General features: G+C 47.3%; 2 protein-coding genes across 2 annotated transcripts; both read right to left on the bottom strand.

Annotated features, from left to right (window-relative positions):
• Positions 1 to 604: 604 nt before the first annotated feature.
• On the bottom strand, positions 605 to 14,865 carry CYP4F8 (cytochrome P450 family 4 subfamily F member 8). The gene is made up of 12 exons (XM_009434921.4): positions 14,668 to 14,865; positions 12,197 to 12,341; positions 10,797 to 10,850; positions 10,578 to 10,705; positions 7,997 to 8,118; positions 6,958 to 7,228; positions 6,557 to 6,623; positions 6,228 to 6,357; positions 1,783 to 1,916; positions 1,623 to 1,687; positions 1,375 to 1,457; positions 605 to 1,025 (listed from the first exon to the last, which is right to left on the bottom strand). Exons 1-12 carry the CDS (start codon positions 14,863 to 14,865, stop codon positions 860 to 862), a joined length of 1,563 nt encoding a protein of 520 aa, XP_009433196.3. The 3' UTR covers positions 605 to 859.
• Positions 14,866 to 18,344: 3,479 nt separating this feature from the next.
• LOC748478 (large ribosomal subunit protein uL23-like) lies at positions 18,345 to 18,862 on the bottom strand. Its single transcript, XM_054674000.1, has one exon. The coding sequence runs from the start codon at positions 18,851 to 18,853 to the stop codon at positions 18,383 to 18,385; it is 471 nt and encodes a 156-aa protein (XP_054529975.1). The 5' UTR covers positions 18,854 to 18,862; the 3' UTR covers positions 18,345 to 18,382.
• Positions 18,863 to 27,107: the final 8,245 nt, after the last annotated feature.

Genomic DNA, 27,107 nt, shown 5'->3' with positions numbered 1-27,107 from the left:
TAATAAATTTGCATGTTAGCACCTGATTCTAAAATAAACATTGAAACTCAAGAATTTTTATTCTCACACCTGCAATTCTGGCACTTTGGGAGGCTGAGGTGGGCTGATCACTTGAGGCCAGGAGTTTGAGACCAGCCTGGCCAACATAGCAAAACCCCATCTGTACTAAAAATACAATTAGCCGGGTGTGGTGGTAGGCGCCTGTTGTCCTATCTACTCAGGCGACTGAGTCAGGAGAATCACTTGAACCCAGGAGGTGGAGGTTGCAGTGAGCCACTGCACTCCAGCCTGGGCGACGAGAGACACCCTGTCTCAAAAAAAAAAAAAAAAAAATCTTCCAAGCAGCAGGAGGGAAGAGGGGAGGACTGAGCAGACAGACTGTAGCAGCTTTCTCTTAAGAAAGGTTACCAGAATTACCACATAATCTTTGGCTTCTCCACATGGGACAGCCACAGTCACTTAACCAATTGAGCTTCAAGAAAGGCTTTCAAATGTGATCTGTATTTCAGGCTGCTATGCACCTAGCTAAAAAACAGGGATTCTAAATTGGCAAAAATTTATATCAGAATACACAATTATTTTTGGGGGGAAAAAGTCTTTACTTAGACTCTGGGAGATCCCACCCTCAGCACGGTGCTCCTGTGCTCACCCAGAGAGGCAGTGAGTATCTTGGGCACAGAGACATCTCGCCGCCTCTTCCCAGCCAGGCCCTAGATCCCCGCAGTCCTCCAGCGCCCCCTACTGGCCATCCGCGGGACTCAGGCACAGGGGCCAGCACAGATTTATTACCGGAAATCTGAAAAGGTAGTTGGTGCAAAGGTAGGTGATGCAAAGGTAGGTGGGTGGGTCACTGCAGGCCTCAGCCCAGGGGCTCTACTCGCAGCCAAAGTCCGTCCTCCGCACGCAAAACAATCTCCGGCGTCCTGCGTGGCTCCCTGTGGTCGGGCAGGATGCGGAAGCGCAGCAGCGTGAGCGCCAGGACCACCTTCATCTCTGCCATCGCGAACTTCTGCCCGATGCAGTTCCTGGGGGCCAGGGTGGAAGGTCTGACTGCACCCAGGACCCAGATCCCGGCCCCACTGCGCCAGGAACCAGGCCCGGAACCCCCAACCCCACCCAGATCACCTTGGGCAGACAGGGGGGAAGCTGGGTCTGGGACCCCCATGTGGGCTTGCATATTCCCAGAGCCTAGCCCAGACCCCAGCCCCAACTGAAACCAGACGGGGCAGGAGGCTCTGAGCACACCCTTTTTCCTAGGATCTTCTTTAAAACCCCTATCACAGAAACACGTGGTCCTACAAGTCAGGCATCTGACAAGGCAGCCATCTGTGCCACCCTCAGCCCATGCCCACCTCAGACACCCCCTGGCCTCACCTGGGCCCCGCCGAGAAAGGAATAAAAGCCATAGGTGACCTCTTCTGGGCGTTTTCTGGGTCGAAGCGGAAGGGGTCATAGACCTGGGGTGGAGGCAAGTTAAGGCTGCTGATGGGGCCTCTCAGGACACCCAGCCACCCCCACATAAAACAGATGTGGGTGGAGTAGAGAGGGAGTATCTGGTTTTCCGGGACAAGACCCCTCCCCCAACCAGGCCCGGGGGATGGAGAAACAGGGAGGGGCAGCACCTCAGGGTCTGGCCAGACTGAGGGGTTGTGATGGATTGCGAAGATGTTGATGTTACAGACATTCCCTGTTGTGCAGGAGAGGACAGTAAGGACAAGGTCCGAGCTGCCTGCTGGGACCACCGCCCTGCCCAGGACCCTCCTCCTCTGCCATGGAGGGCACCTTTGGGGATGACTCGGCTGTCTGGGAGCACCACGTCCTGGGTGCAGCCGCGGGCGAATATAGGGATTGGGGGATGCAACCGCAGGCTCTCCTTCAGGCACATGGTCAGGAAGGGCAACTGGGCCAGGTCGTCCCTAAGGAAACACCCAACAATTATCCAGGGAGCAAACACGGCCCTCCTGCTGCCCCTGGAGACCCTCTCACCACCTCCCTCTGACCCTCAGTCCTATAACAAAATTAATTCCAGAAGCAACAAAGATGTAAGCATTAGAAGACCAAAGTCACAAAACTACTAGAAGAAAAGTTGACCTGGTGTTTTTAGAGGTATTTCTGAGCAAAACAATATTCAGAGGGTGTCTCTTAAAAGTGTTCATTCCGGCGGGGTGCAGTGGCTCACTCCTGTAATCCCAGCACTTTGGAAGCCTGAGGCAGGGTGATCACTTGAGGTCAGGAGTTCAACACCAGCCTGACCAACATGGTGAAATCCCATCTCTACTAAAAATACAAAAATTAGCCACGCATGGTGGTGGGCACCTGTAGTCCCAGCTACTCAGGAGGCTGAGGCAGGAGGATCCCTCGAACCTGAGAGGCAGAGGTTGCAGTGAGCCGAGATCATGCCATCGCACTCCAGTTTGGGAGGCAGAGCAATTCCATCTCAAAAACAAAAGTGTTCATTTGTTTGTGTGAAAAAGTATTTAAAATTATATAAAGAGGTAACAAAAGCAGGAAAAAAACATCTCTACAAAGGGCTTATAAAGTTATTTGAATAAATAATCTCCACTCCACACTGTAGGGTGGGATGACCATATGTTGTAAAGGTGTCAATTATTTCTAAACTAATCAATATACTTCATGCGATTAATAAAAATCTAGCTGGATTCTTTTTGGAACTTTGAAATCTTATTCTAATTGAAGGAATTTTAAAGTTCATCAAGAGCTAGGTCAATTTTTTTTTTTTTTTTTTGAGATGGATTCTCACTCTGTCACCCAGGCTGGAGTGCAGTGGCCTGATCTCAGCTCACTGCAACCTCCACTTCCTGCGTTCAAGCGATTCTTGTGCCTCAGCCTCCCAAGTAGCTGGGATTACAGGTGTGCACCACCACACCCAACTAATTTTTGTATTTTTAGTACAGACGGGGTTTCACCATGTTGGCCAGGCTGGTCTCAAACTCCTGACCTCAAGTAATCTGCCTGCCTCAGCCTCCCAAAGTGCTGGGATTACAGGCGTAAGCCACCATGCCCTATCCAAGCTAGGTCAATTTTTAAATAAAAGATTGAAGAAGGAGAACCCAAGCTTCCAGATATTGAGAGATATTACAAATGCATACTAATAAAAATAAAATAATTTTTTAAAAAACTGTGGGACTGCTGCAAGAACAGAAAAACAGATCCATAGAACAGAGTAGAGAGCTCAGAATCAGGCCTGTGAATAGGGGGAAACTTAACATCTGCTAAAGGAAGGTCCACACGCCCCTAGAGAATGGATAGTGTGGTGGAAGTTGTTCAGACCACTGGAAATGTGGGAACAGAGAGAAACAGGTTCTTGTCTACTGCATATACAAGGAGGAGTCTTTTCCTTTATGAGAAAGGTAAAATTATAATGTTAAAAGATGATAACATAGGAGAAATTTTTGTGACTTAAGAGTAGGAATTCTTAAAACCCCAAAAGCTTAAACAAGATAAAATATAAAGGATAAATATGCATGCAAATTAAGGATTTCTGTGCAGTAAAAGATACAGTGGACCCAATTAACATTCCAAAGAGAGATAAGAGATTCAGAGAAGATGCCTAAGATAGATAGATAGATAGATAGATAGATAGATAGATAGATAGATAGATATAGATAGATAGATATATCCAGAACAATATCTGAATATGTCAGGAATTCCTGCAAATCTACAAGAGAACGAACAGGTGACCCAAGTGAAAAGTAGACAAAGGATTTGATCTAAGAATTCATGGATGCTCAAACATGAGAAATGTAAGAGGAGATGTGCAAAGTCACTAGCTGTCATAGAAATGGAAGCTAGCTGACAACAAGGTACCACTTCACATCTATTCGAGGCTAGAATGGCCAAAGGTAGGTGTTGCCAAGGGTTGGCTGAGGTGTGGGTAGAGGGGTCACATGCACTGATAGTGGGGTGCACAGAAGCTGCCAATATGGAAGGCAACCTCCAGGACATGGCCAAGGAAAGATGTGTGTTTTACAGCCCAGCAAGCTGGTTCCCAACTGTAGATCCCAGAGAAATTATCAGACATGCAGATAAAGAGATATGCACAAAGATGGTCATTGCACTGGAGAGACAGAAGCAGTCCAGGTATCCACTACAGAATTGAAGAGAAAAGGACTAGATCATAGCTAAAAGCAAGAGAATAAATGTACTTAGAACCACGGTGCTGCAAATCATAGTGCTACATTTATATAACACAAATCATAGCATGCAACCACGGTGCTGCAAACGTAGCGCAAATCATATTGCTACATTTATATAGCACAAATCATAGCATGCAACCACGGTGCTGCAAACGTAGCACAAATCATAGTGCTATATTTCTGAAAAGGTAAGAACCAGCACAATGTTTTTATCTGTGAGATAAAAACATATATAGAATTTTAAAATGTATCCACCCCAACAACAAGTTTTACAGATAAAAGTATCCACCATTTTGTAATCATACTGATGGAGAGCTGGAAGTAGAGATTTGAGATAAATGGGAAGAAATACGTATTGTATAGAAAAATGATGAGAATTTGCCATGAATTGAGGAGCATCGTTAACTCAAACATTAGCACCTAAGGTCCAAAAAATTTATTAATTAACATTTTCAAAAGTATTTGTCAAACTAGTTAACCTGATCACAGAGTTCAAATGGAAAAAAATAGGAACTCGAGGGAAAAAAAACTGTAAACACAAAGTAATGAGACAGAACAAACTCTACCAAATACTAAAGTGTTTTTAAAAGTAGACTTCATGCTGCTCATGTAAGACTATATAATAAATGGAACAAAATGAAGGCAACAAATAAAACCATATATATACATACATGCCTAAGATAGGCATATATATATATATGGTTTTATTTGTTGCCTTAAAATACATATATATAGTGTATACACTATATATAGTGTGTGTGTATATATATATACACACACACTATATATATACACTATATATATATACACATACACATAGTTTCTTGTGAATTTGTTGTTATTTAGAATCATGACACAAGGACAAAATATTCATTAAACTTGGTTGGGACAATTAGACATTTGGAGAAAAAATAGATTCCAACATAGATTTCAAAGGGAAACATTTCTAAATGTGAAAAATATTGATAAAATGTTAAACTTTTAAAAATATATAAGCCTATTAAAATAAGTCAAACAAGAGTTTTGCATTTTACTATTAGAGTATAAAAGGGTTTTTAAATAACTTTTTAAAAAACACAAACAGGAATTATAAAAGAAAAAATTAATAAATTTGGTGACAAATAAATGAACCAAAAATAAAAATAAAGTCCAAGACAATGCAAGGCAACATTTTGCATAACAGAAAAAAGAAATAATTTTCTTAATATGTAAAGAGTTTTTATAAGTAAATAAGAAAACTAGTATGACCCAAAGTAGAAAAAACAAATTACGCAAAAACTGACTTCACAGAAAAAGAGATATGGATGGCTCATCAGCAGGTGAAAACAGTGCTCAACTTTACCCACATTTAAAGTTATGTTCATTAAAATAACAAAATGTTATATTGCATCTATCAGATTGGCAAATGTTTTAGTTTCATAATAGGCACTTCTGGGGAGGTTATGAGGAAATTTGGTATTCTCAAAATCTGTGTATAGGAGTAGATTTCCCAAGAGCTATTGAATTGTAAAACTCAAATGGTCTTTGGCTCAGCAGTTGCACTTCTAGGAATCTGCTCTACAAAGATGACATGTCAGCAATGATCATCGTACACCGATATTCAACACATCATGTCTTTTATACCAAAAGGCTGGAAAGTATAAAAACACGCGTTGATAAGAGAATGTTTTGATAAATCATAATATTAGATTGGTCCAAAAGTCATTGCGGTTTTTGCCATTAATTCTCCAAGCAGCCCTGTGGGACAGCAATTCCCCACACCCCCAATTTACAAAGGAGAAAAGTTGTCCAGAAAAGGGAATTGATTTTACTAAGCTTGCATAGCAAGTTAGTGGGGAAATAAATATGGACTCCCAGACCATTCTGTCCCCAAAGCATGCAATGTTACCCTTGCTAGCCCCCATTAGGTAGAGTAGTAGAGCCCTGTTTCTGGGCTCTACTCCTATTCCCACTAGGCAACAATGGCAGAATCATCAAAAAGATCCTCCCCTTTTCCCCCACCTGGGGAGAAGAACCAACGAGAAGGACTCAGAAAGGCAGAAAGGCAGAGCCACCAGCACCTGCACTCACCATTCAATCTCTTTAGGCTCACGGTCCTTCAGAAGCTCTTGCACCTCCTGCCGGCAGCGTTCTTGGTATTCTGGGTGCCTCGCGAGGTTGTACAAGACCCAGGAGAGGCCACTGGCCGTGGTGTCATGGCCTGAGGGTCAGCCAGGCAGGCTTGAATCTCTGGGCTGCTTCAGCACCCAGAGGGTGGACAGCGCCCATACATTGAGGCTCTCAGGAAGGTTGAGGGGAGGGGAAGGTTGGGCAGAATGAAGTGATTCAGGGCCGGCCCTCCACTTCCCTGGAGTGGAGAGACCCCTGTCCCCACTGTAGCCCCAGACTGGGACACTCACCTCCAAACATGAAAGTGTCAGCTTCTGCTCTTATGTCCTCATCTGACAACTCTTTCCCATTTTTATCCTGGAGACAAGAACCCCAATCACACTAGTTCTGGGGTCACTGGAGTCTAAACTGAAACAGTCTCTGAAGACCCATTATCCCATAAGGATCCCTCCCTTGTCACCTCCAGATCTACCCCCACAGCTTCCTTCCGACCTCCTGTTTGTTCTTCCCAGGCAGCTCTCTATGCAGCTTTCTATGCAATCACCTCTAAAATTTATCTGACTTGTCCCTCCCTTCTTCGAGCACCTTCCATGGCTCCTTAGTGCCCTCTGTATCAAGTCCGGTCCTTCAATCTGACATTTGACCTGAAGCTCCACTTCACCTCTTGAATTCAGATCCCAGAGAGGCCCACCTCGCTCAGCAGGAGCACATCAATAAAGTCCAAAGTCTTGGACTTGGCCTTGGCTTGGAGGAAGTCATCAACACCCTGGCTAGTGAGGGTGCGGCGCCGCTCCTGGATGACAGTATCTGTGAAGTCGTGCACCAGTCGGCAGGCCCTGTGGAAGCGCCGTCCACAGGGAGTGAGGAAGTACAGGAAGTCCTTGTACCGGAAGAACTGGTTATTCCGTTTCACTACAAGGGCACTGAGCTCCATGATCGCAGTAATATATTCACTGGGCTTCCTGCAGGGCCAGTCCAGAGAGAGGAAGCAGCTCCTTACCCACATGAAAGCCTGGGAGCACCTTCCAGCCAGAATCCCAGGACCACGTTCCATGCAGAAAGGGGTGTCCTGCAAGCACACTTCACTCTCTGCCTCCCACTCTCTGTGAGCTGCCTCCTGCCCCAGGTCCCCAGGGCACAGCTTGGCCATCATGGGCATCTCCTCTCTCTGTCTTATAAAACATCTGCTCCTGCCTATTATTACTCAGTTTCTCCCAAATCTGCCCCGTTTTCTCCACCAAACTCAGACCTCCTCTCCCTGGCATCCTTGCATGCTGTGTCTACATGACAGTCAATCTTCCATAGAGTCCCATAGAGCCCAGTGTCCAAGCTCAGTACTGACCATGACTCTCATCTGCTCAAACACCTCCATGGCTCCTTAGGAACCTTGGATAAAATGCATCTCCCTTTGTCTGACTTTTCAAGATCCTTAAGATCTAGTTACTGCCAACCCCTCCACCTTCATTTCCAAGTGTCTCCCAACTGCCTGTTGCACATGCTCTGCTCATCTTAGCCTCCTTGCCTTGACCCAAACAGTTCCACTTGTTTGGAGGAAACTTCTCTTTCTCTCACTCTCTCTCTCTCTCCTTCTCTCCTTCTTTGTCCTTCAATGCCTAGTTCTCATCACCTCTCCAGGAAAGCTCTTCTTGTCTCCCTGGGCTTTGCTCTCCCCACACCCACCGCCCCCGCCGACTCCATCCCATGTTCCCAGGCCCTGGGCAAGAACTCACTCCTGACAATTGCTCTCAAAGCTGAAGATGCATTTCTGCAGACTGTCCAGGGTCATAAGGCTGATGTGCTCAAACACGTCCAGACAGGTGCTGCCCTCCATGGCCAGGCGTTGCCACTTGTCCTGGCCAGAGAAGGGAACAGGGCTGGGGCCAGGCCTTGGCTCCTCTGAGTCCCCCTGCAACCCCAACCACCAGGATGGACTCCCCCAGAGGCATGCTCCTGGTTTTCTGTCCCAGATGCCCATCCTCAGGGAGGACTAGGCTTGGGTGAGAGTGGAAGCTGTTACTATTAGGAGATGAAGATCCCATGGCTGGGTTCAAGCCCCAGCTGTGATTCCTAAGCTGTGTGTACCCTTGGTCAACTCACAGCCCTCCTCTAGGTCTCACCTGTCAAATCCTCAATAGCAATCAAGATGACCTGCTTTGATGCCAGGGAGCCAGGCTAGAACCTCTTTTCCCCCACTCTTAGACTCACTGACAAGCTGGGTGAACTTGGGAAATCTCCCTAACCTCTCTGGCCCTCAGTTTCACCATTTGTCATGGCATGGGGAAGAGGGTGGAAAATATCCTCTACCTCACAAGGCTGTGTAAATTAAATGAGACCACATATACCATGGAATAGGCATATTACATCGTTTCTGTCATATGATGAGTTCTCGATAAATATTATCTTGATTCATCTTCATTGTTATAAATTGATTACAAAAAGTCCCTGTGATCCCCCTGAACATTTTTTTCTGAGCATGCCAAGAATGCAAAACTCTGAAGTTTTGTTGTTGTTGTTGTTGTTTGTTTGTTTTGTTTGTTTGCTAGTTTTTGAGATGGAGTCTCGTTCTGTTGCCCAGGCTGGAGTGCAGTGGCACAGTCTTGGCTCACTGCAACCTCTGCCTGCTGGGTTCAAGCAATTCTCCTGTGTCAGCCTCCTGAGTAGCTGGGGTTACAGGCACGCACCACCACGCCCTGCTAATTTTTGTATTTTTAGTAGAGACAGGGTTTCGCCATGTTGGCCAGGCTGGTCTCGAACTCCTGACCTCAAGTGATCCCAATGTGCTGGGATTACAGGCATGAGCCACCACACCCGGTCAACCCTGAGGTTCTTAATCTGGGCTATTTCTCAGCATTGTGTTTGCAGAGAACAGCCTTGGGGTATAAGGTAATGGCTCCTCTGGGACACACGTTAGGCTTATTCTGCTTGCTCTAAAAGCTGATTCTCTAAGCCTAATGCTCCTCCCCATCATGCAAATATACTACATGGCAGGCATCTATAGAAGCCCACCTTATCACCCCAGGGAATTTGGGTGGCTTAGAGAAAGGATCCAAACCAACAAGATGCACATGCCACTTGCTGAGACATGAGTAATAAACTTTTGTCTTTGACCCAGAAGTCTCGTGTCTTCTGGCAGAATCCATGCAAAAGTAACAAGCTAATTTATTAGCTCACAGGAGAAAAAAAAATCCTAGTCGTTTCACAAAACGCTTGGCTCCATTTCTTCTCTTCTCCCTGCATCCACATCTTTTGCAATGTGATTTTTTAGCAACTTCCATTAAGAGATGGAGCCTATTTTGCCCCACATTGATTCATGGTGGACGTTTTACTTTTTTTGGCCAATAGAATGTGGTGAAAATGATAAGGCCATAACTAGTGAGAAGTTGGCTGGGTGCAGCAGCCCATGCCTGTAATTCCAGCACTTTGTGAGGCCGAGGAGGGTGGATCACTTGAGGTCAGGAGTTCAAGACCAGCCTGCCCAACATGGTGAAACCCTGTCTCTACTGAAGATACAAAAAATTAGTTGGGCATGGTGGTGGGCGCCTGTAATTCCATCTACCCGTGAGGCTAAGACAGGAGAATTGCTTGTGGCGGGGGTTGCAGAGAGCCAAGATCGCATCACTGCACTCCAGCCTGGGAGACAAAGCGAGACTTCATCTCAAAAATAAAATAAATAATAATAACTAGTGAGAAGCATTGTATCCTCCTCTCACTGCCTTGGAATCCTGTCTCTGCCATGTGAGCAATCCTGGGGTGTCGTCTAGAGGCAGAGAATCACATGGAGAAAAGTCCAGGTGTCCCAGCTGAGGCCATCCTAAATCAGCCAGAAGCCAGCAAAGCTCCAAACATGTGAGAGAACTGAGCTGGCACAAGCAAAGCTGCCTACCTGACCCACAGCTGCTCTTATACCATGAGGGATCCTATCCACATGCAGAAGGGCTGGCCAACAGTCCCACAGATTTGTTAGCAAATATAAACCCTTATTGCTCTAAACCAATTAGTTTTGAAGTGATCTGTACTCAGCAATGACTACTATGCAAGTGTCATCATTCCTTTCTTGAGTTTACAGGGCTTCTGTGAGAAAAATGTGGAAATTGACTCCTTCTGACCACCTACTAAGTGTCAGAGACATGAGTCCATCACATGCTCCTACCACCTTTTAGTGAGGATTATTAGCCTCATGGGGAAATCAAGGCACAGAGAGGAAGAGCAATGGCCCCAAACCCACCCAGGAGAGCCAACATTCCAGACCCAATTGTATGTGATCCCTCCACCCCAAAGCTGCAGCTGGGACGCTGAGTTCAAGGCACTCACATGCATGATGTTTGCACTCTTGCTGAAAATCTTTATATAGGGCTTCAGGATGTTGAAATGGAAGGCAGGCGTCAGCAAGCGACGGTGGTGTCTCCACTTGTCACCAACACTTAACAAGAGCCCATCCCCTAGTATGGCAGCCAAAGGCTGTGGGCAAGGGCAGAATCTTCCCCTGGCCACAAAAGTTGGTCCCCGTCCCGTCCACCTACAGTTACTTACCCAGCCAGGGCTTCAGGGTCTTGTAGAAGACTATGTCCTTGTCTGTAATGGCATCTGACATGAATGAGGACCATCAGGGTCCATGGAGAGGAATAGAGGAGGGACTTTGGGTATGGAGGGTGGCTCCCAGCCAGAGGTTTGGACTTCTTTTCTCCAAGCCCAGCATAGCAGGAAGGAGGCCATGGGCAGAAGAAGAAAGGAGGGTGGGGGGCATAAAGGGGGCCGGACTAGGCTGCAACAACACTATAGAGCAATGATACACCCTGACATGGTACAGCACACCCAGCATGTCTTGACGTGGCTCCTACATGGTCCAACATGTTCTGCAACACCCAAGCATAAGTCAACACTCTACAAAACACATTTACAGAATAAGAGTTAAAGACAGAATTCTGATGATATTAGGTGAGACCTGGATCCAGTTGTGCCTGAAGGCCATCCTCCCTGGATGTTGCAGTCAATAGCTTCTCTTTAATGGCTTTGACTGCTTGGGGTTGAGTTTCTACCACTCACAATGGAAAGACACCTTAGCACCCACAGAGAGCCGTGGACCTACCCAGAGTCACTCAGCATTTTGGGGCCTGAGCCATGGTCTCTGTGGCGTGATACCCCTTCTGCTGCTCTCCCTGGCCTGTCCAAAGATGGGAAGGGCAGAGGGCAAGGGTACGGCTCCAGGCTGGGGTGGTGTCTCCTATTGGAGATTCCTGGGGCCTGGAGCAAGAGGGCAATGAGCATATGGTGGAAGTGCCACAGGATGGGGTTAGAAGGAATCGACCCACAAGAGGTGAATGTCATGGAAATAGCAGCCCAGATCTTCCACCAACCACAACTCCTTCTCATCTTCTTGTCCTTGCTCTGGGCCTGCAGAAGGACAAGGCCAATGCCAAGCCTGGTCCGGAGCCTTGAATACTAACAATGCCCACTGCATCACCCTGCCCCTGCTTTTAAAAAAAAAATTATCACTCATCTTTCCAGACCCAACTCCTGCTACTCCTCCTCCACGAAGCCTTCCAGCCTGCCCCAGTAGAAACCTTGTTCTCCTCTGCTCTGTCACAGCCTATCTCCTCCTGGCCCATTCTGAACCCCATGAAGTTGGGGATGTCTCTGTACTGATCCATCTCTTCAAGTTTGGGGATTCCTCCAGGACAGGGCCTTGGATTAAGGCTTCTTGGGGCCCCAGTGGTTCCCAGAACAACACGGAGGTGGGGAAGATGGCAGCAGAGAGAAAAGACACTGAGGTTGGGGTTGGTGACTACAGGAAGGAAAGAGGAAGGTGGCTGAGAGAGAAGCAGGAAGGAAGGGGCTGAGTACTACAAGAGCTGCACAGAAGCTTTGGGGATGAGATCTAGAAGCCCTCCAATGTTCTCCTGTGCCCACCACCACAAGCTCTGCAGGAGTACCTGAGGTATTGATGACAGATCGGACGATGTCGGGGTGGCACAAGTTGATGATGGGAGTGATGGGGCCCAACCACCTCACAAAGCCCTGGGGGTAGGTGGCCACCAGCTGGGTCAGGACCCTCAAGCCCTCCTCTGTGGGAGTGACCTGCAAGCAAGGCAAGGGCCATCACCTCCTGTGTCCACTTGACTGGGTTAAGGGATGCCCAGATATCCAGTCAAACATTATTTCTGGGTATGTCTGTGAGAGTGTTTCAGGAGAGATTAGCATTTGAAGGAAAACTGAGGAAGGAGGATCTCCCCTTCCCAGTCTGTGTGGGCATCATCCAATCTGTTGAGGGTCCACGTAGAATGTAAAAGTGGAGGAAGGGTGAATTTGTTTTCTCCTCTGCAGCTGAGACATCCATCTTCTTCTGCCCTTGAACATTAGAACTCCAGGTTCCCAGGGCTTTGGACCCAGACGGAATTGCACCACCAGTGTCCCTGATTCTCCAGCTTGCAGAAGGCATAGAGTGGGACTTTTCAGCCTCCATAAACATGAGTCAATTCCTATAATAAATGCCCTCTTCTGTCTCTCCATAGATTAGATAGATCATAGACAGACAGACAGACTGATAGATAGATACATAGATAGATAGATAGATAGATAGATAGATAGATAGATAGATATAGATATTGATATCCTATTAATTCTATTACTCTGGAGAAATAAATACATTTCCCAGGAGGAGCCACAGCAGGTCCCACTGCAGGCTTTAGAGGTGGCACAGCCTCTGCAATGAACAGCATGTCCAGATTCTGCACACATAGGGGTAATCTCCACTCCCTCCTGCTCCCTTCTCTTGGGGGCAGTATCTAAGTTCCAAGGCTACATCCCAGGGAACAGGGGGAAGACAAACTGTCTGTTCATGGAGAAGCCCACCTTGAATAAAGAGGATGGATTTTCTCATCCTGGGAGTGGCTCCAGCCCACGGACAGTCATGTGGGGTGGGCTCCACAAGGGTGGTGTGTGGGCAGCAATGTGGCCTCAGGACATGTCCCCAGGGCTGGTCCCCACATCCTTTTATGTCCTGGCTGGGCCTCAGGGGCTCCAGGTCCTCCCATGGAGAAGGTCTGCACACTGTGGAACTTCCTTTCTCAGCAGCCCCCAGGGGAGAAGAGGTGACTCTAACTGTCTGTCAGGAAGAACAGCGGCTCTCACCAGGGAGCACCTTTTGCACATCAAGCTCAGAGCTAGTCCGTCCTGTGCTCCCTCACCCTGCACCTGTGGACACACCCATCATTCCTGCCATTTGCCAATGAACAGACTGATGCCAAATCGCCCAAAGGGGACAGCAGGTCTAAGTGAAAGGGCAGGGTCTGAAGGCTCAAAGATAACTTTAAAGAGGAAGTCACTGGCCAATTTTTATCCAGGTTGGGCAACACAACTCATTGGGACAGCTTAGTGGGGATAAAGAAGATGCCCCCACAAGGGAGAGGGTGGAGATGGCACACATCTCTCTTCTGGCCCAGCTGTGTCACGATGTGAGGGTAGGGGGTGTATAGCTACTTCCTATGGGAAAACTGCAGCCCAGAGATGGATGGACACAAGCAAATGGGCCAGGCAGAAAGTGGGTTCTAGACAGTGAGCCCAAGAGGCCTCCAGTACAGCAGTGGATAATGTGGAAATAATGGTGAATACCTGCTGTGTAAGCCCCACTCTCCCATAGCAACCCATCAGAGGTTCACTAGTATACTGAAAACAGTCAGGAAAAGAATTCAAAACAGGCTAGGGGTGACTTCCCCTAGACAAGGAGATGAGAAAGGCTTGGCATGGCAAAGCAGAGGAATAAGTGAGTGGGCAGAGGAATGAGCAAGTGAAGAGAAGAATGAGTGAGCGAGGAGAGGAATGAGTGAGCGAGGAGAGGAATGAGTGAGCGAGGAGAGGAATGAGTGGGTGAGGAGAGGAATGAGTGAGTGAGGAGAGGAATGAGTGAGTGAGGAGAGGAATGAGTGGGTGAGAAGAGGAATGAGTGAGTGAGGAGAGGAATGAGCGGGTGAGGAGGGGAATGAGCGGGTGAGGAGGGGAATGAGTGAGTGAGCAGAGGAATGAGTGAGTGAGGAGAGGAATGAGTGAGTGAGGAGAGGAATGAGCGGGTGAGGAGGGGAATGAGCGGGTGAGGAGGGGAATGAGTGAGTGAGGAGAGGAATGAGTGAGTGAGGAGAGGAATGAGTGGGTGAGGAGAGGAATGAGTGGGTGAGGAGAGGAATGAGTGAGTGAGGAGAGGAATGAGTGAGTGAGGAGAGGAATGAGTGGGTGAGGAGAGGAATGAGTGGGTGAGGAGAGGAATGAGTGAGTGAGGAGAGGAATGAGTGAGTGAGCAGAGGAATGAGTGAGTTTCTCTGCCGTCTCAGACCCGAGCCCACCCCCTCAGCCTGAGCCCCATTTCCACCCTTCCACCCTGAGACACTAGATCCATCCTCCTGCCACTCACCAGGCCCAGGTGACCCAAAAACCAGTTCTGTTTCCGGGGCTGCGGGAAACACCGGAGGCGGCGGCAGTTGTGATAGAAGGCATAGGTCCAGGCCAGGATGTGGGCCAGGAGCCAGGAGGCCCCGACCACCAGCAGGAGCAGCCACGGGGATGCTGCCACCGGCCTGAGGCCCAGCCAAGACAGGCTCAGCAGCGACATCCTGCAGGGCAGACGGGATGGAGGGTGAGGTCCTGAGGCCTAGGAAAGGGGCTGGGGAGCTCCAGGACCAATGATGGGTAAACATGGTTAAGAGCATGGAGGGAGATTCAGGGAATCTCAGGGGAAGAAGCCAAGGGAGAGGGGAGAGGAGAAGTGACACAAAATTAGAGATCAAGGAAACTAGAGACCAGAAACCAGACAGCCTCATCTAGAACCACCAGCCAACTTGACCTCTGGTTACCTGCAAGCACCCATCACCAGGGCCAGCTCCCTGGAGCCACCCCAGTCTTGGGCAGTGCCCCTCCCTATCCAGCCCTGCCACCCCCAGCCTGGCACCTTCTGTCAGGAGAAGGTTGTCCCGCACAACCTCCTCTCCTCCTTTGCCAGGAGGTTTTTGTTCCTGGCCCCAGATCTAGGAAACACTGCAGGAGGCTGGGCGGGGCTGGGCTGGGCTGGACTAGCCAATCCTCACAGCCTGGATGCCTCCTTTGTGCCAGGGCAGCCAACCAAAACCCGGGGACTGGTGGGGACCATAACTGTAGAAGAACCAATTCAGGGTGACCGAGCATGGCCACTCAGTCCTTGGTACCTCTCATGTAAGGCAGAGGGTAAGTTGGAGGGCAGCCAATGGTGATCTGAGCCCCAAAATTTGCAGCCACCCTGCCTTTCCAAGACCAGAGGAAGGTAGGTAAAGGAATGAAGTGTTCAGATGCCAGGTGAGCTGGGTGAGGGCAAGCCTTCTCCCAAAACATCCCCCGAGTTCCCCTCCAAATGTGGGCCAGGAGAATGCTGTGCACCATTTCTCAGTGCAGATTTAGGAGATTCAGAGACAGAAGCCTGTTGCCCTCCACTGCCAGCCTGGCAGGAATTCAAGTCCTGCCTCCCAGCAGCCCAGGACCTAGGCTGAGACCTGACTGACAGGAGCAGGAACAAAGAATGCAGCACCACTGGGGATTACCCAGGGTCAGATTCTGGAGATAACGAGACCAGCTGGGAAAGCAACCTGGATGCTGGGCTCAGCATAGGAGGACAGAGGGGGCCCGTGAAGGGTAAGGCTGAGGGAAGCTGAGAGCAGACGAGGTTGAGACAGTGGAAGGCAGAGCCAGGGGACCCTGAGTGGAGTCCTCCTTCTGCTCTGTCCTTGCTTTGATGATGGGCAGTACTGCCCCTCCTGGGCTCAGGCTTTTTTTTTTTTTTTTTTCTTGAGACAGAGTCTCGCCCTGTCACCCAGGCTGGAGTGCATTGGCGCAACGGGATGGAGGGTGAGCTCGGCTCACTGCAACCTCTGCTTCCTGGGTTCAAGTGATTCTCCTGCCTCAGCCTCCCGAGTAGCTGGGATTACAGGCGCCCACTACCACGCCCAGCTAATTTTTTGTATCTTTAGTAGAGACAGGGTTTCACCATGTTGGCCAGGCTGATCTCGAACTCCTGACCTCGTGATCTGCGCACCTCGGCCTCCCAAATTGCTGTGAGCTCAGATTTTGCATTTGGGAGATGGCATGTGGAATGAGGGGCTTTAGAGGGTGACAGAGGAGGAGTCTTCAGAGGAAAGAACCTCAAAAAGAGGTGAAGGGAAGGAGCTGGCAACATGCACTTTAACTGTAAGGCTCAGTTACTCAAAGTGTGGTCCAGGGACCTGCGCCATGAGCATTACCTGAGAGCTGGCAGGAAATGCAGAATCCCATGCCCCAATCCAGAAATACTAACTCAGGATTGCATCTTAATAGAACCCCAGGAAATCCCTATACAATCCTTCAAGTTTAAGTAGACTTGTTTTAAGATTCCTGGCTCCAGGCTTTGCAGGGATGCTGGGAGTTAACCCCTTAACCTTTCTGATTCTCAGGGCTTCTTTCAGTTATAAAATAAAAAGAAAAATCTATGCCTCTCAGGGCTGTTCATGCAACTATATGTTTCTTGAGCACCTACTATGTGCCAGGCACTGGGGATGCAACAGTGAGTGCTCAGCTGTCAAAGGTATCACATCACGTAAAGAGACAGGCAATGATCCAATAAATCAGACAATCCAATAAATCAGAGAATCAGGGAGGGCTTCCAGGAGGAGGTGACCTTTTAGCAGAGACATGAATGAAGAGGGAGACCCTCCAAGGGCAGCCATGGGATGCGGCACCCAGGCTGCGCAAAAATGCACATGAGTTCTTGTTCCTTTGCAGTTCATGCTGAGATCACCAACACGTGGGACCACACAATTCATCCTTGGGAAGGCCAAGGTGGGAAGCGAAATCTGGCCCAATATTGAAGCCATAAGCATATGTTGAACTTTCATGAGCCATGAGCAAGGACTCACACCCCAGCAGGACTCTGCAGCCTGGGAGAAGCCAAGGTTCATCACTGAGGTCCTGATTCCTGGACCAGGTAGCAGAACAGGAAATTGAGGCCAAGGGCAGGAGTGATAGTCCAGAGGGAGCTCTCTACTCTGGGAGTTTTGTGCCTGAGAAGGCTGGAGTCTCCCCAAGATTTCTCATCCAACCAGGAATATCTCAGGGGCCAAATCACACAGCCTGGCTTATGGAAAGTCCCCTAGTGAGTATTGGAGGGAGAGGAGTCACTCATGGGAAAACAGAAGCTGGTGCTTCTCTGCAGGGGCCCTTCCACCCCTACCCAGAGTGAGGCAGTGGGAAAGTGCACCAGACCACAGAGTGACCAGCCTCAGTCACCACCCATCAATTCCTAAGCCTAAGTCTTCACATCTGACAAATGTGTCTCCTAAAGCATCACAAAGCATTGCCAGCATTCTATCAGACACAGGGAGAGAGAGCAGAGAATAAGTTCCAAATTAAAGATGTGAGTAATGGTCCCATCAATATAAAAAATCTATGAGTGTATGTGTGTGTGTCTGTATGTACACATGTGTACGCACATTGAAAAAAATCCAGAAGAATGCACATACCACGATGGAATTGGAGAAATTACAATTGGAGTAGAAACCTTTTAACTTTCTACATGTCTCTGTTGCTTCATTTTTCAAGCTGGGCTGCTATAAATGTAATAATTAAAACAAATTTTTTTTCCTCTGAAGTCTTTGTCCTTTATTGGGCAAGGGGTGAGGGAAGCAGACAGACCGGTTGGACATAGTAGATGGGTGTGTGAGGACAAAATGCTACCAGAAAGCCAGCCAATCCACACTCCCCTGAAATGTATGCTAACGCCCTTCAAACTCTGGGCATTGGTTTCATACACAGCCTATTCCAGGGATAAAAGGGGTTCTTGTACAGCTTCTTGTTACCCTCAACCATGGAGGCAAGTTCCAAGTTCTGGTTTTCCTAGGACACTAACTCTAGTCACAAAGATCTCTGGAGTGATCACACATGGTGGAGTGGCAGGGTGAATATTTCAAAAGGATAAGTAGAACAGGAGTCTTGCCCAAGCCCTGTCATGTCAGTGTCTGTGTGTGGCCTCCCAGCCCAACCAGAAATTGACAGAGAGGCATGTATATGGTGAAAAGATATATATATAATATATATATATATATATTCAGAATTAGGCAGCTGCACTCAGTTTAGATAATCCCAATTTTGTTGGCAACATCCAAAGCATCGTAATCAGGAGCCAGTCGAACATATACCTTCTTCTCCCCATCAGGCCAAATCAGGGTGTTGACCTTGGCTACATCAATGTCATAGAGCTTCTCCACAGCCTGTTTGATCTGGTGCTTGTTGGCTTTAACATCCACAATGAACACAAGTGTGTTGTTTTCTTCTATCTTCTTCATGGCAGACTCAGTGGTCAGCGGAAACTTGATGATAGCATAGTGGTCAAGCTTGTTTCTCCTGGGAGCGCTCTTCCGAGGATATTTGGGCTGTCTCCGGAGTCGCAGTGTCTTCGGCCGCCGGAAGGTGGGTGACGTGTGGATCTTCTTCTTTTTGTGGCTGTGGACACCTTTCAACACTGCCTTCTTGGCCTTTAAAGCCTTCGCTTTGGCTTCGGCTTTAGGAGGGGCAGGAGCTTCCTTCTTCGCTTTCGGCGCCATCTTGTGAAAAGGGTCCAAAACAAATTTTTTTAAATAAATAAGGATTTGGTACAGTGGGGACACAGTTGATCCACAACATAGGTGAGTAGTTCTGTTTCGTTTTGTTTTGTTTTGCTTTGCTTTGTTTTTTGAGACTGAGTCTCACTTTGTCACCCAGGCTGGAGGGCAATGGTGCCAATCTCGGCTCACTGCAACCTCCGCCCCACCAGGTTCAAGCGATTATCCTACCTCAGCCTCCCGAGCAGCTGAGATTACAGGCATGAGCCACCACACCCAGCTAATTTTTGTATTTTTAGTAGAGACAGGGTTTCACCATATTGGCCAGGCTGGTCTCGAACTCCTGACCTCAAGTGATCCGACCACCTCGGCCTCCCAAAGTGCTGGGATTACAGGCGTGAGCCACTGCGCCCAGCCAATAGGTTAGTTGTTCTTACTGTGTCACCATGAAGACCCAGCTCCCAGGAATCGGCCTGCGGTCTCCCTAGAACAAGCACACGGGCTGCCCGCTAGCTGGAGTTTCACCTTCCCTGTCCTTGAATGCTCAGGAAGGAACACATTCTGGCTTCAGCACAACTGAGTTCAAGTCCAGGCTCTGCCACTCACTAGCTGTGTAACCCTCTGAGTCTCATAGCCTCCTCGGTAAAATGGAGAGGTCAAGTTCTAACTTTTAGGTAATTAGTTTCTCAACAACAAACTTCACATGAACACTTAAATGGTAGCAGGCATGGTGCTAGGACCTGGGACACAGGTTGAACAAGACAGACGTGGTCTCTGCTGATAACCTACCAGTCACATTTGGCAGGCTCCCCAATTAGCCCCCGGAAAAGATCTCTTGATGCATGGGTTACATCCTGTTCCTGAGTAAAGAGTCTTGTGAGTTCCTCAAATTTTATCTTTAATTACTCAGATCTTATGAGTTCTTCCAATTGTTGTTCTGATTTTCCACTGATATGGAAAAGCACAATCCTTTGTTTCTAAACCATGAAGTTTTGCTGATATATTTATAAATCATAAAGTTTTTCTTTTCTTTTCTTTTCTTTTTTTTTTTTTTTTTTTGAGACAGGGTCTTACTCTGTCACCCAGGCTGGAGTGCAGTGGCGCAATCTCATCTTACTGCAACCTCCATCTCCTAGGTTCAAGCAACTTTCCTGCCTCAGCCTCTCGAGTTGTTGGGATCACAGGCATGTGCCACCATGCCCAGCTAATTTTTGTATTTTTAGTAGAGACAGAGTTTCACCATATGGCTAGGCTGGTCTCGAACTACTGGCCTCAGGAGTGATGAGCTTCTCCTCAAGTGATCTGCCCGTCTCAACCTCCCAAAGTGCTGGGATTACAGGCATAAGCCACTGTGCCCTCTCTTATAAAGTTTCACTGATGGTTTTACATACAAAATGTTTTAGCCTGTATGTTATAACCTGTATCTAATCATTGTGACCTCTGCATTATACCCTCCAATAAAAACAGACAATTCTGATATAAGAAGTTCCCTTCTCTTCTCCTAAACTTTCTTATAAAAACATTCCAAATTGTAAAAGATTCTGGCACACATCCAAATGTGTTGGTGCATCTTTCTGGGTTGATCCTCACCTTTGGCTTCAAATAAACCCTTATAAAGTATTTCTGCCTCGGCAGCTTTAATTTCAGTCCACAAAATGATGTAGTCATCAGTGTTTCAGAGTGGCCTCCCTGGTCACCCTGGACCTTCCTGAGCAGGTTTCAACCTTCATGCACGGAATCCATCGTGTTCCCCCAACTGGGATGCCCCTGCTGGATGCAACAGATAAGTTTCTCCTGAAATCAACCAACTTCCTGTTTTAGGCAAAGTTCTGCCTTATTGAAGCTGCTTTCCCCCTTGGCTAGGAAGTGCAGTGATGTTCTCAGAATAAGAGCTACTGCTAGAAATTTAAGGTAAGGGTTTTTGTTGAATTCTAGGGCAGGGTAAAATAGGATCTTTGTGAATGGTTTCTCTAGGGGGTTGGGGAGAGACAAACTTTCCTTCATTTTATCATTTTTTGATCACATTAGGACACTCTTGCTCCACAACATAGCTTGTCTCACTCAAAACAACCAGGATGGGAAATGGGTCCTGTTAAGACTGACTGTACATCAGCCAGTGTTTATACGTAAAAGTTATGGAGAAAGTTGTTTGTTTGTTTGTTTTGAGACGGAGTTTCACGCTTGTCACCCAGGCTGGAGTGCAATGACGCAATCTCAGCTCACTGCAACCTCCACCTCCAGGGTTCAAGCGATTCTCCAGCCTCAGCATCCCAGCCTCCCGAGTACCTGGGACTACAGATGCCCACCATCACGCCCAGCTAGTTTGTTGTTGTTGTTGTTGTTGGGTTTTTTTGTATTTTTAGTAGAGACAGGGTTTCACCATGTTGGCCAGGCTGGTCACGAACTCCTGACCTCAGGTGATCCGCCTCTCTCGGCTTCCCAAAGTGCTGGGATTACAGACATGAGCCACTGTGAGAGGTGACAGCGTGCTGGCAGTCCCAACAGCCCTCACTCGCTCTCAGCGCCTCCTCTGCCTGGGCTCCCACTTTGGCGGCACTTGAGGAGCCCTTCAGCCCACCGTTGCACTGTGGGAGCCCCTTTCTGGGCTGGCCAAGGCCGGAGCCCACTCCCTCAGCTTGCAGGGAGGTGTGGAGGGAGAGGCACGAGCGGGAACCAGGGCTGCGCGCGGCGCTTGCAGGCCAGCTGGAGATCCGGGTGGGTGTGGGCTTGGCGGGCCCGGCACTTGGAGCAGCCGGCTGGCCCTGCCGGCCCCGGGCAATGAGGGACTTAGCACCCGGGCCAGCGGCTGCGTAGGCTGTACTACGTCCCCCAGTAGTGCCAGCCCACCGGCGCTGCGCTCAATTTCTCACCAGGCCTTAGCTGCCTTCCCGCGAGGCAGGCCTCGGGACTGCAGCACGCCATGCCTGAGCCTTCCCCCGTCTCCGTGGGTTCCTGTGCAGCCCGAGCCTCCCCGACGAGCACCACCCCCTGCTCCAGGGCGCCCAGTCCCATGACCACCCAAGGGCTGAGGAGTGCGAGCACATGGCGCGGGACTGGCAAGCAGCTCCACCTGCAGCCCCAGTGCGGGATCCACTGGGTGAAGCCAGCTGGGCTTCTGAGTCCGGTGGGGCCTTGGAGAACCTTTATGTCTAGCTCAGGGATTGTAAATACACCAATCGGCACTCTGTATCTAGCTCAAGGTTTGTAAACACCAATCAGCACCCTGTGTCTAGCTCAGGGTTTGTGAATCCACCAATCGACACTCTGTATCTAGCTGCTCTGGTGGGGCCGTGGGGAACCTTTATGTCTAGCTCAGGGATTGTAAACACACCAATCGGCACTCTGTATCTAGCTCAAGGTTTGTAAACACACCAATCAGCACCCTGTGTCTAGCTCAGGGTTTGTGAATGCACCAATCGACACTTGGTATCTAGCTGCTCTGGTGGGGCCTTGGAGAACCTCTGTGTCCATACTCTGTATCTAACTAATCTGATGGGGACGTGGAGAACCTTTGTATCTAGCTCAGGGATTGTAAATACACCAATCAGCACCCTGTCAAAACAGACCACTGGGCTCTACCAATCAGCAGGATGTGGGTGGGGCCAGATAAGAGAATAAAAGCAGGCTGCCCGAGCCAGCCTTGGCAACCCACTGGGGTCCCCTTCCACACTGTGGAAGCTTTGTTTTTTCGCTCTTTGCAATAAATCTTGCTACTGCTGGCTCTTTAGGTCCACACTGCTTTTATGAGCTGTAACACTCAGCGCAAAGGTCTGCAGCTTCACTCCTGAAGCCAGCGAGCCCACGAGCCCACTGGGAGGAAGGAACAACTCCAGACGCGCCATCTTAAGAGCTGTAACCCTCATCGCAAAGGTCTGCAGCTTCACTCCTGAGCCAGCGAGACCACGAACCCACCAGAAGGAAGAAACTCCAAACACAGCTGAACATCAGAAGGGACAAACTCCAGACGCGCCACCTTAAGAGCTGTAGCACTCACCGCGAGGGTCCGCGGCTTCATTCTTGAAGTCAGTGAGACCAAGAACCCACCAATTCTGGACACAACTGCACCCAGCCATGAAAAGTTATTTTTAAAAGTCTTCATATTTACAAGTGCTGAGGTAAGTGGTCCTGCCTAACCCACAATGGTTATAAGCAACAATAGCTGAAATGGATATCTTTTTGAAATGCCTTAAGTGATTTATTTGTGTGGGCAATTAAAAAAGATGCTAGTCTTGGCCGGCTGCGGTGGCTCACGCCTGTAATCCCAGCACTTTGGGAGGCCGAGGCAGGCGGATTATGAGGTCAGGAGATCGAGACCAACCTGGCTAACACGGTGAAACCCTGTCTCTACTAAAAATACAAAAAAAAATTAGCCGGGCGTGGTGGCAGGTGCCCGTAGTCCCAGCTGCCCCGGAGGCTGAGGCAGGAGAATGGCGTGAACCCAGGAGGCGGAGCTTGCAGTAAGCCGAGGCAGCGCCACTGCACTCCAGCCTGGGCGATAGAGCGAGACTCCCCTGAGGAAAAAAAAAAAGAAAGAAAAAGAAAAAGTTGCTAGTCTTAGAACCAGAAAAATTAAATGAGAGACTTTCAATGGGACTTAGAAGCTTCTAAACCTCCAACTGTTTCCCCTCCTCTTACCCCCTGTGCTATTGTGGCAGGAGAGTTCTCCCTGACAACCACACAACCAGGCCTACATGACAGTCACACAGACAGGCCTGCATAGCACTTGTGTTACACAAACAGATTTCCACAGAGCTGCCTTAAAAATTGAGCAAATAGTCCAAACTAGGGAAATAGGTGCCCAGACATCAAAGCTAGAAATGAAACATGTGGTCAGTAGGAGCCTTGCACAGGCTTCTCCCTAACCTGGAACAAGTCAAAATAATAGAGACAGTCTTACATTCCTAGTGCCAGGACCCATCTCGGGTAACAGAATCTGAGACAAGTCAAGGTAACAGAGGCAGCTGTTTGAATAGATTCATTGGAGAGTCTAAGGCAGCTCTCTGGGTCAAGCTGTAAAGGAGATAAGATAGAAATAATCACTCCAGGCCAGGCGCGATGACTCACACCTGTAATCCCAGCATTTTGGGAGGCTGAGGCAGGCGGATCACCGGAGGTCAGGAGTTCAAAACCAGCCTGGCCAACATGGTGAAACCCCCATCTCTACTAAAAATACAAAATTAGCCCGGCATGGTGGCACACGCTTGTAATCCTAGCTACCCAGGAGGCAGAGGCAGGAGAATCACTAGAATGCAGGAGGCAGAGGTTGCAGTGAGCTGAGATTGTGCCACTGCACTCCAGCCTGGGCAACAGAGTGAGACTCCGTCTCAAAAAAAAAAAAAGAAAAGAAAAGAAAGAAAGAAAAAGAAATAGTCGCTCCAGTACCACAGTAGACAGGCCTTGAAGGTACTAGGACCCTTTTAATCAGACTTAGCCAGCATTTTTTGCCTCTGACCTTCTAGTTGAAACAAAATTAGTTACCAGTAGACTTAGGCGAATGATATACAGCAGATAGGCACATAACCCCAACCTATGTAAGCACTAAGAAAATTCTAACACTTTGAGTTGGTCTGTTTGAATTATCTCTGGCCTTCTCCCTGTGTCTGGTTACAGTAATAAATTCCTTTCTTTCCTAGTTTGTCTGCTTCTCCTTATTGGGCCTCAAGAAAACGCAGCCAGACCCAGTTTGGTTCCGGAAACAATATGAGTTCATCCCTTTTTCCCTGTTCACTCAGCTCCCATATATCTCTTAGGCAGAGATTTTTAGGAGTTCACAATGCACACATTTCCTTCCCTCAAAAGGGGAAAATATATATAAATGTAAAACGAAAAGAGTAAATGGAACAACTACAAAAAGAAAATGAAACAAGATTAAAAAATGCAGATTCAGAAATTTTTTTCTAAACTGGGAGATTAAGAAACAAAATAAAATTCTCAAACATTAATCTATGCCAGGTTTTTTTGAGACTACAGCTGGCTATGTATCATGGCTGGTTCTTCTGTACATTTTAAATTGATGGACAGATTACACTAAAACAATTCAGGGGCCGGGCGAGGTGGCTGAAGCCTGTAATCACAGGACTTTGGGAGGACGAGGCGGGTGGATCACTTGAGGTCAGGAGTTTGAAACCAGCCTGGCCAACTTGGCGAAACTCCATCTCTAATAAAAATACACAAATTAGCCGGGTGTGGTGGTACACACCTGTAGTCCCAGCTACTTGAGAAGCTGAGGCAGGAGTATCACTTGATCCCAGGAAGCGGAGGTTGCAGTGAGCCGAGATCGTGCCACTGCACTCCAGCCTGGGTGACAGAGCAAGACTCCTTCTGAAAAAAAAGAAAAAAAGAAAAGGAATTCAGAGCTCAGATGGTCAACTTATAACTTTAGAGTTAGCACACAGAGCCTTCTAAGTTCTCTGTTTTTTTTCTGCCCACTTTAAATCTGCTAACTTTTCTACTGGTATTGAGATAAAGCTCACTGTTTATGGTATTGCTAATGCAAAATTACTTAGAGATTGTGTGTGTGTGTGTTTTTAACAATTCAGCTAGTTCTAACTAAAATATAAACATTAAAATGTTAACCCTAAGCTCATTTAGAACTAAAGAAAAAGGGGGCAGAAGATGTTTTTAAAATCAAACTGCCATAAGAATTGCTTTACCCAAAATTTTGATCCACAGCCTTCATTAAGTTATCTGTTGAGACAAATAAAGTTTAAGCCATGTAAACAAGTTCCAGTTTTGTCAGATGTAATATGGATCCAACTGTCTTTTATAAACTAGTAAGTTTATGCTACTCTCTCATGACTAAAATTCTAAAATAAATACTATAAAGTCTTTATGTGTGTGTATATGTTCGTTTAGATGTGTTTAAATATATGTACATATATTGTTATATGTTGTATCTATATGCTACAAAACTGACTTCTAAATAGATGAGTGCTCATAAATTACTAAACCCAAGTATGTTCCAAGTTTATATGACTTAAAGAAGTCTTTAATAAATAAGTTGGTGTTCAAATTATTGATAAGATAAACATTTAAATGTCTTTAAAATTGTCAACGTACATTTTTGTCTGAGTTTACTGGTCAGAAAGTTTTGTATTTCTCTCCACTAGATATTTTAAGGTGCCTGTGTTTGACACAAAGGTTATAAGACTATAAATCTGGTCAAAACCAAATGATCTTTGTTTGTGTAATTTTAATAAATAAGACATTTAATATTGTTAGCTTAATAAAAACAGCTAAATCTTCTGAGTTGTTGACAAAATACCCATATTTTAATTTAAGTTTCTCACTCGGGTGAACACCTGATAATCACAGGCTATAAAAATGTTTAACATAACCATACATAACTTTTGATAATGACTTTGTCTAATATCTAAGTTCTCATAAATAGTCTAGTCAACCTATTAAAAATAAATAAATTGGGTAAGCATAAATGAGATAAATGCTTATTAAAAACTTTTTGTGTAATTCAAAATCTTAAAGTTATGTTAAATTAAATAATAGATACTCATTAAACATCTGGGTCATTTCTAATTAAGAAAAAATTATGTCCAAGCTGAGAGCCAGATCAAGAATGCAACCCCATTCACAATAGCCACAAAAGAATAAAATAACTAAGAATACCGTTTTTTTGTTTTCGTTTTTGAGACAGAGTCTCGCTCTGTCACCCAGGCTGGAGTGCAGTGGCGCGATCTCGGTTTACTGCAAGCTCCACCTCCCAGGTTCACGCCATTCTCCTGCCTCAGCCTCCCCAGTAGCTGGGACTATAGGCGCCCGCCACCACACCCAGCTAATTTTTTGTATTTTTAGTAGAGACAGGGTTTCACCGTGTTAGCCAGCATAGTCTCGATTTCCTGACCTCGTGATCCGCCTGCCTCGGCCTCCCAAAGTGCTGGGATTACAGGCGTGAGCCACCGCGCCTGGCCCCATAACTAAGAATACTGTTAACCAAGGAGGTGAAAGACCTCTACAACTAGAGTTACAAAACACTGCTCAAAGAAATCAGAAATGACACAAGCAAACGGAAAAACATTCCATGTTCATGAATATGAAGAATCAATATTGTTAAAATGGCCATACTGCTCAAAGCAATTTACAAATTCAATGCTATTCCTATCAAACTACCAATGACATTGTTCACAGAATTAGAAAAAACTATTTTAAAATTCATATGGAAACAAAATATAGCCTGAGCAGCCAAGGCAATCCTAAGCAAAAAGAACAAAGCTGGAAGCATCACATTACCCAACTATACTAC

This window comes from Pan troglodytes, chromosome 20 (assembly GCF_028858775.2).
Source record: "Pan troglodytes isolate AG18354 chromosome 20, NHGRI_mPanTro3-v2.0_pri, whole genome shotgun sequence".
Lineage (NCBI taxonomy): Eukaryota > Metazoa > Chordata > Mammalia > Primates > Hominidae > Pan > Pan troglodytes.
The sequence above is the reverse complement of the archived record's forward strand: the minus strand, read 5'-3'. Positions and strand labels throughout refer to the sequence as shown.

Bases quoted from the DNA above. Each gene is read 5' to 3' on its own strand.
- CYP4F8 (XM_009434921.4), bottom strand. From the start codon at position 14,865: ATGTCGCTGCTGAGCCTGTCTTGGCTGGGCCTCAGGCCGGTGGCAGCA. The intron at 12,342-14,667 runs GTGAGTGGCAGG...CCTTGCTTGCAG, and splicing joins TTTTGGGTCACCTGGGCCTG to GTCACTCCCACAGAGGAGGG. The intron at 1,458-1,622 runs GTGCTGCCCCTC...CCTCCACCCCAG, and splicing joins CAGTCTGGCCAGACCCTGAG to GTCTATGACCCCTTCCGCTT.
- LOC748478 (XM_054674000.1), bottom strand. From the start codon at position 18,853: ATGGCGCCGAAAGCGAAGAAGGAAGCTCCTGCCCCTCCTAAAGCCGAA.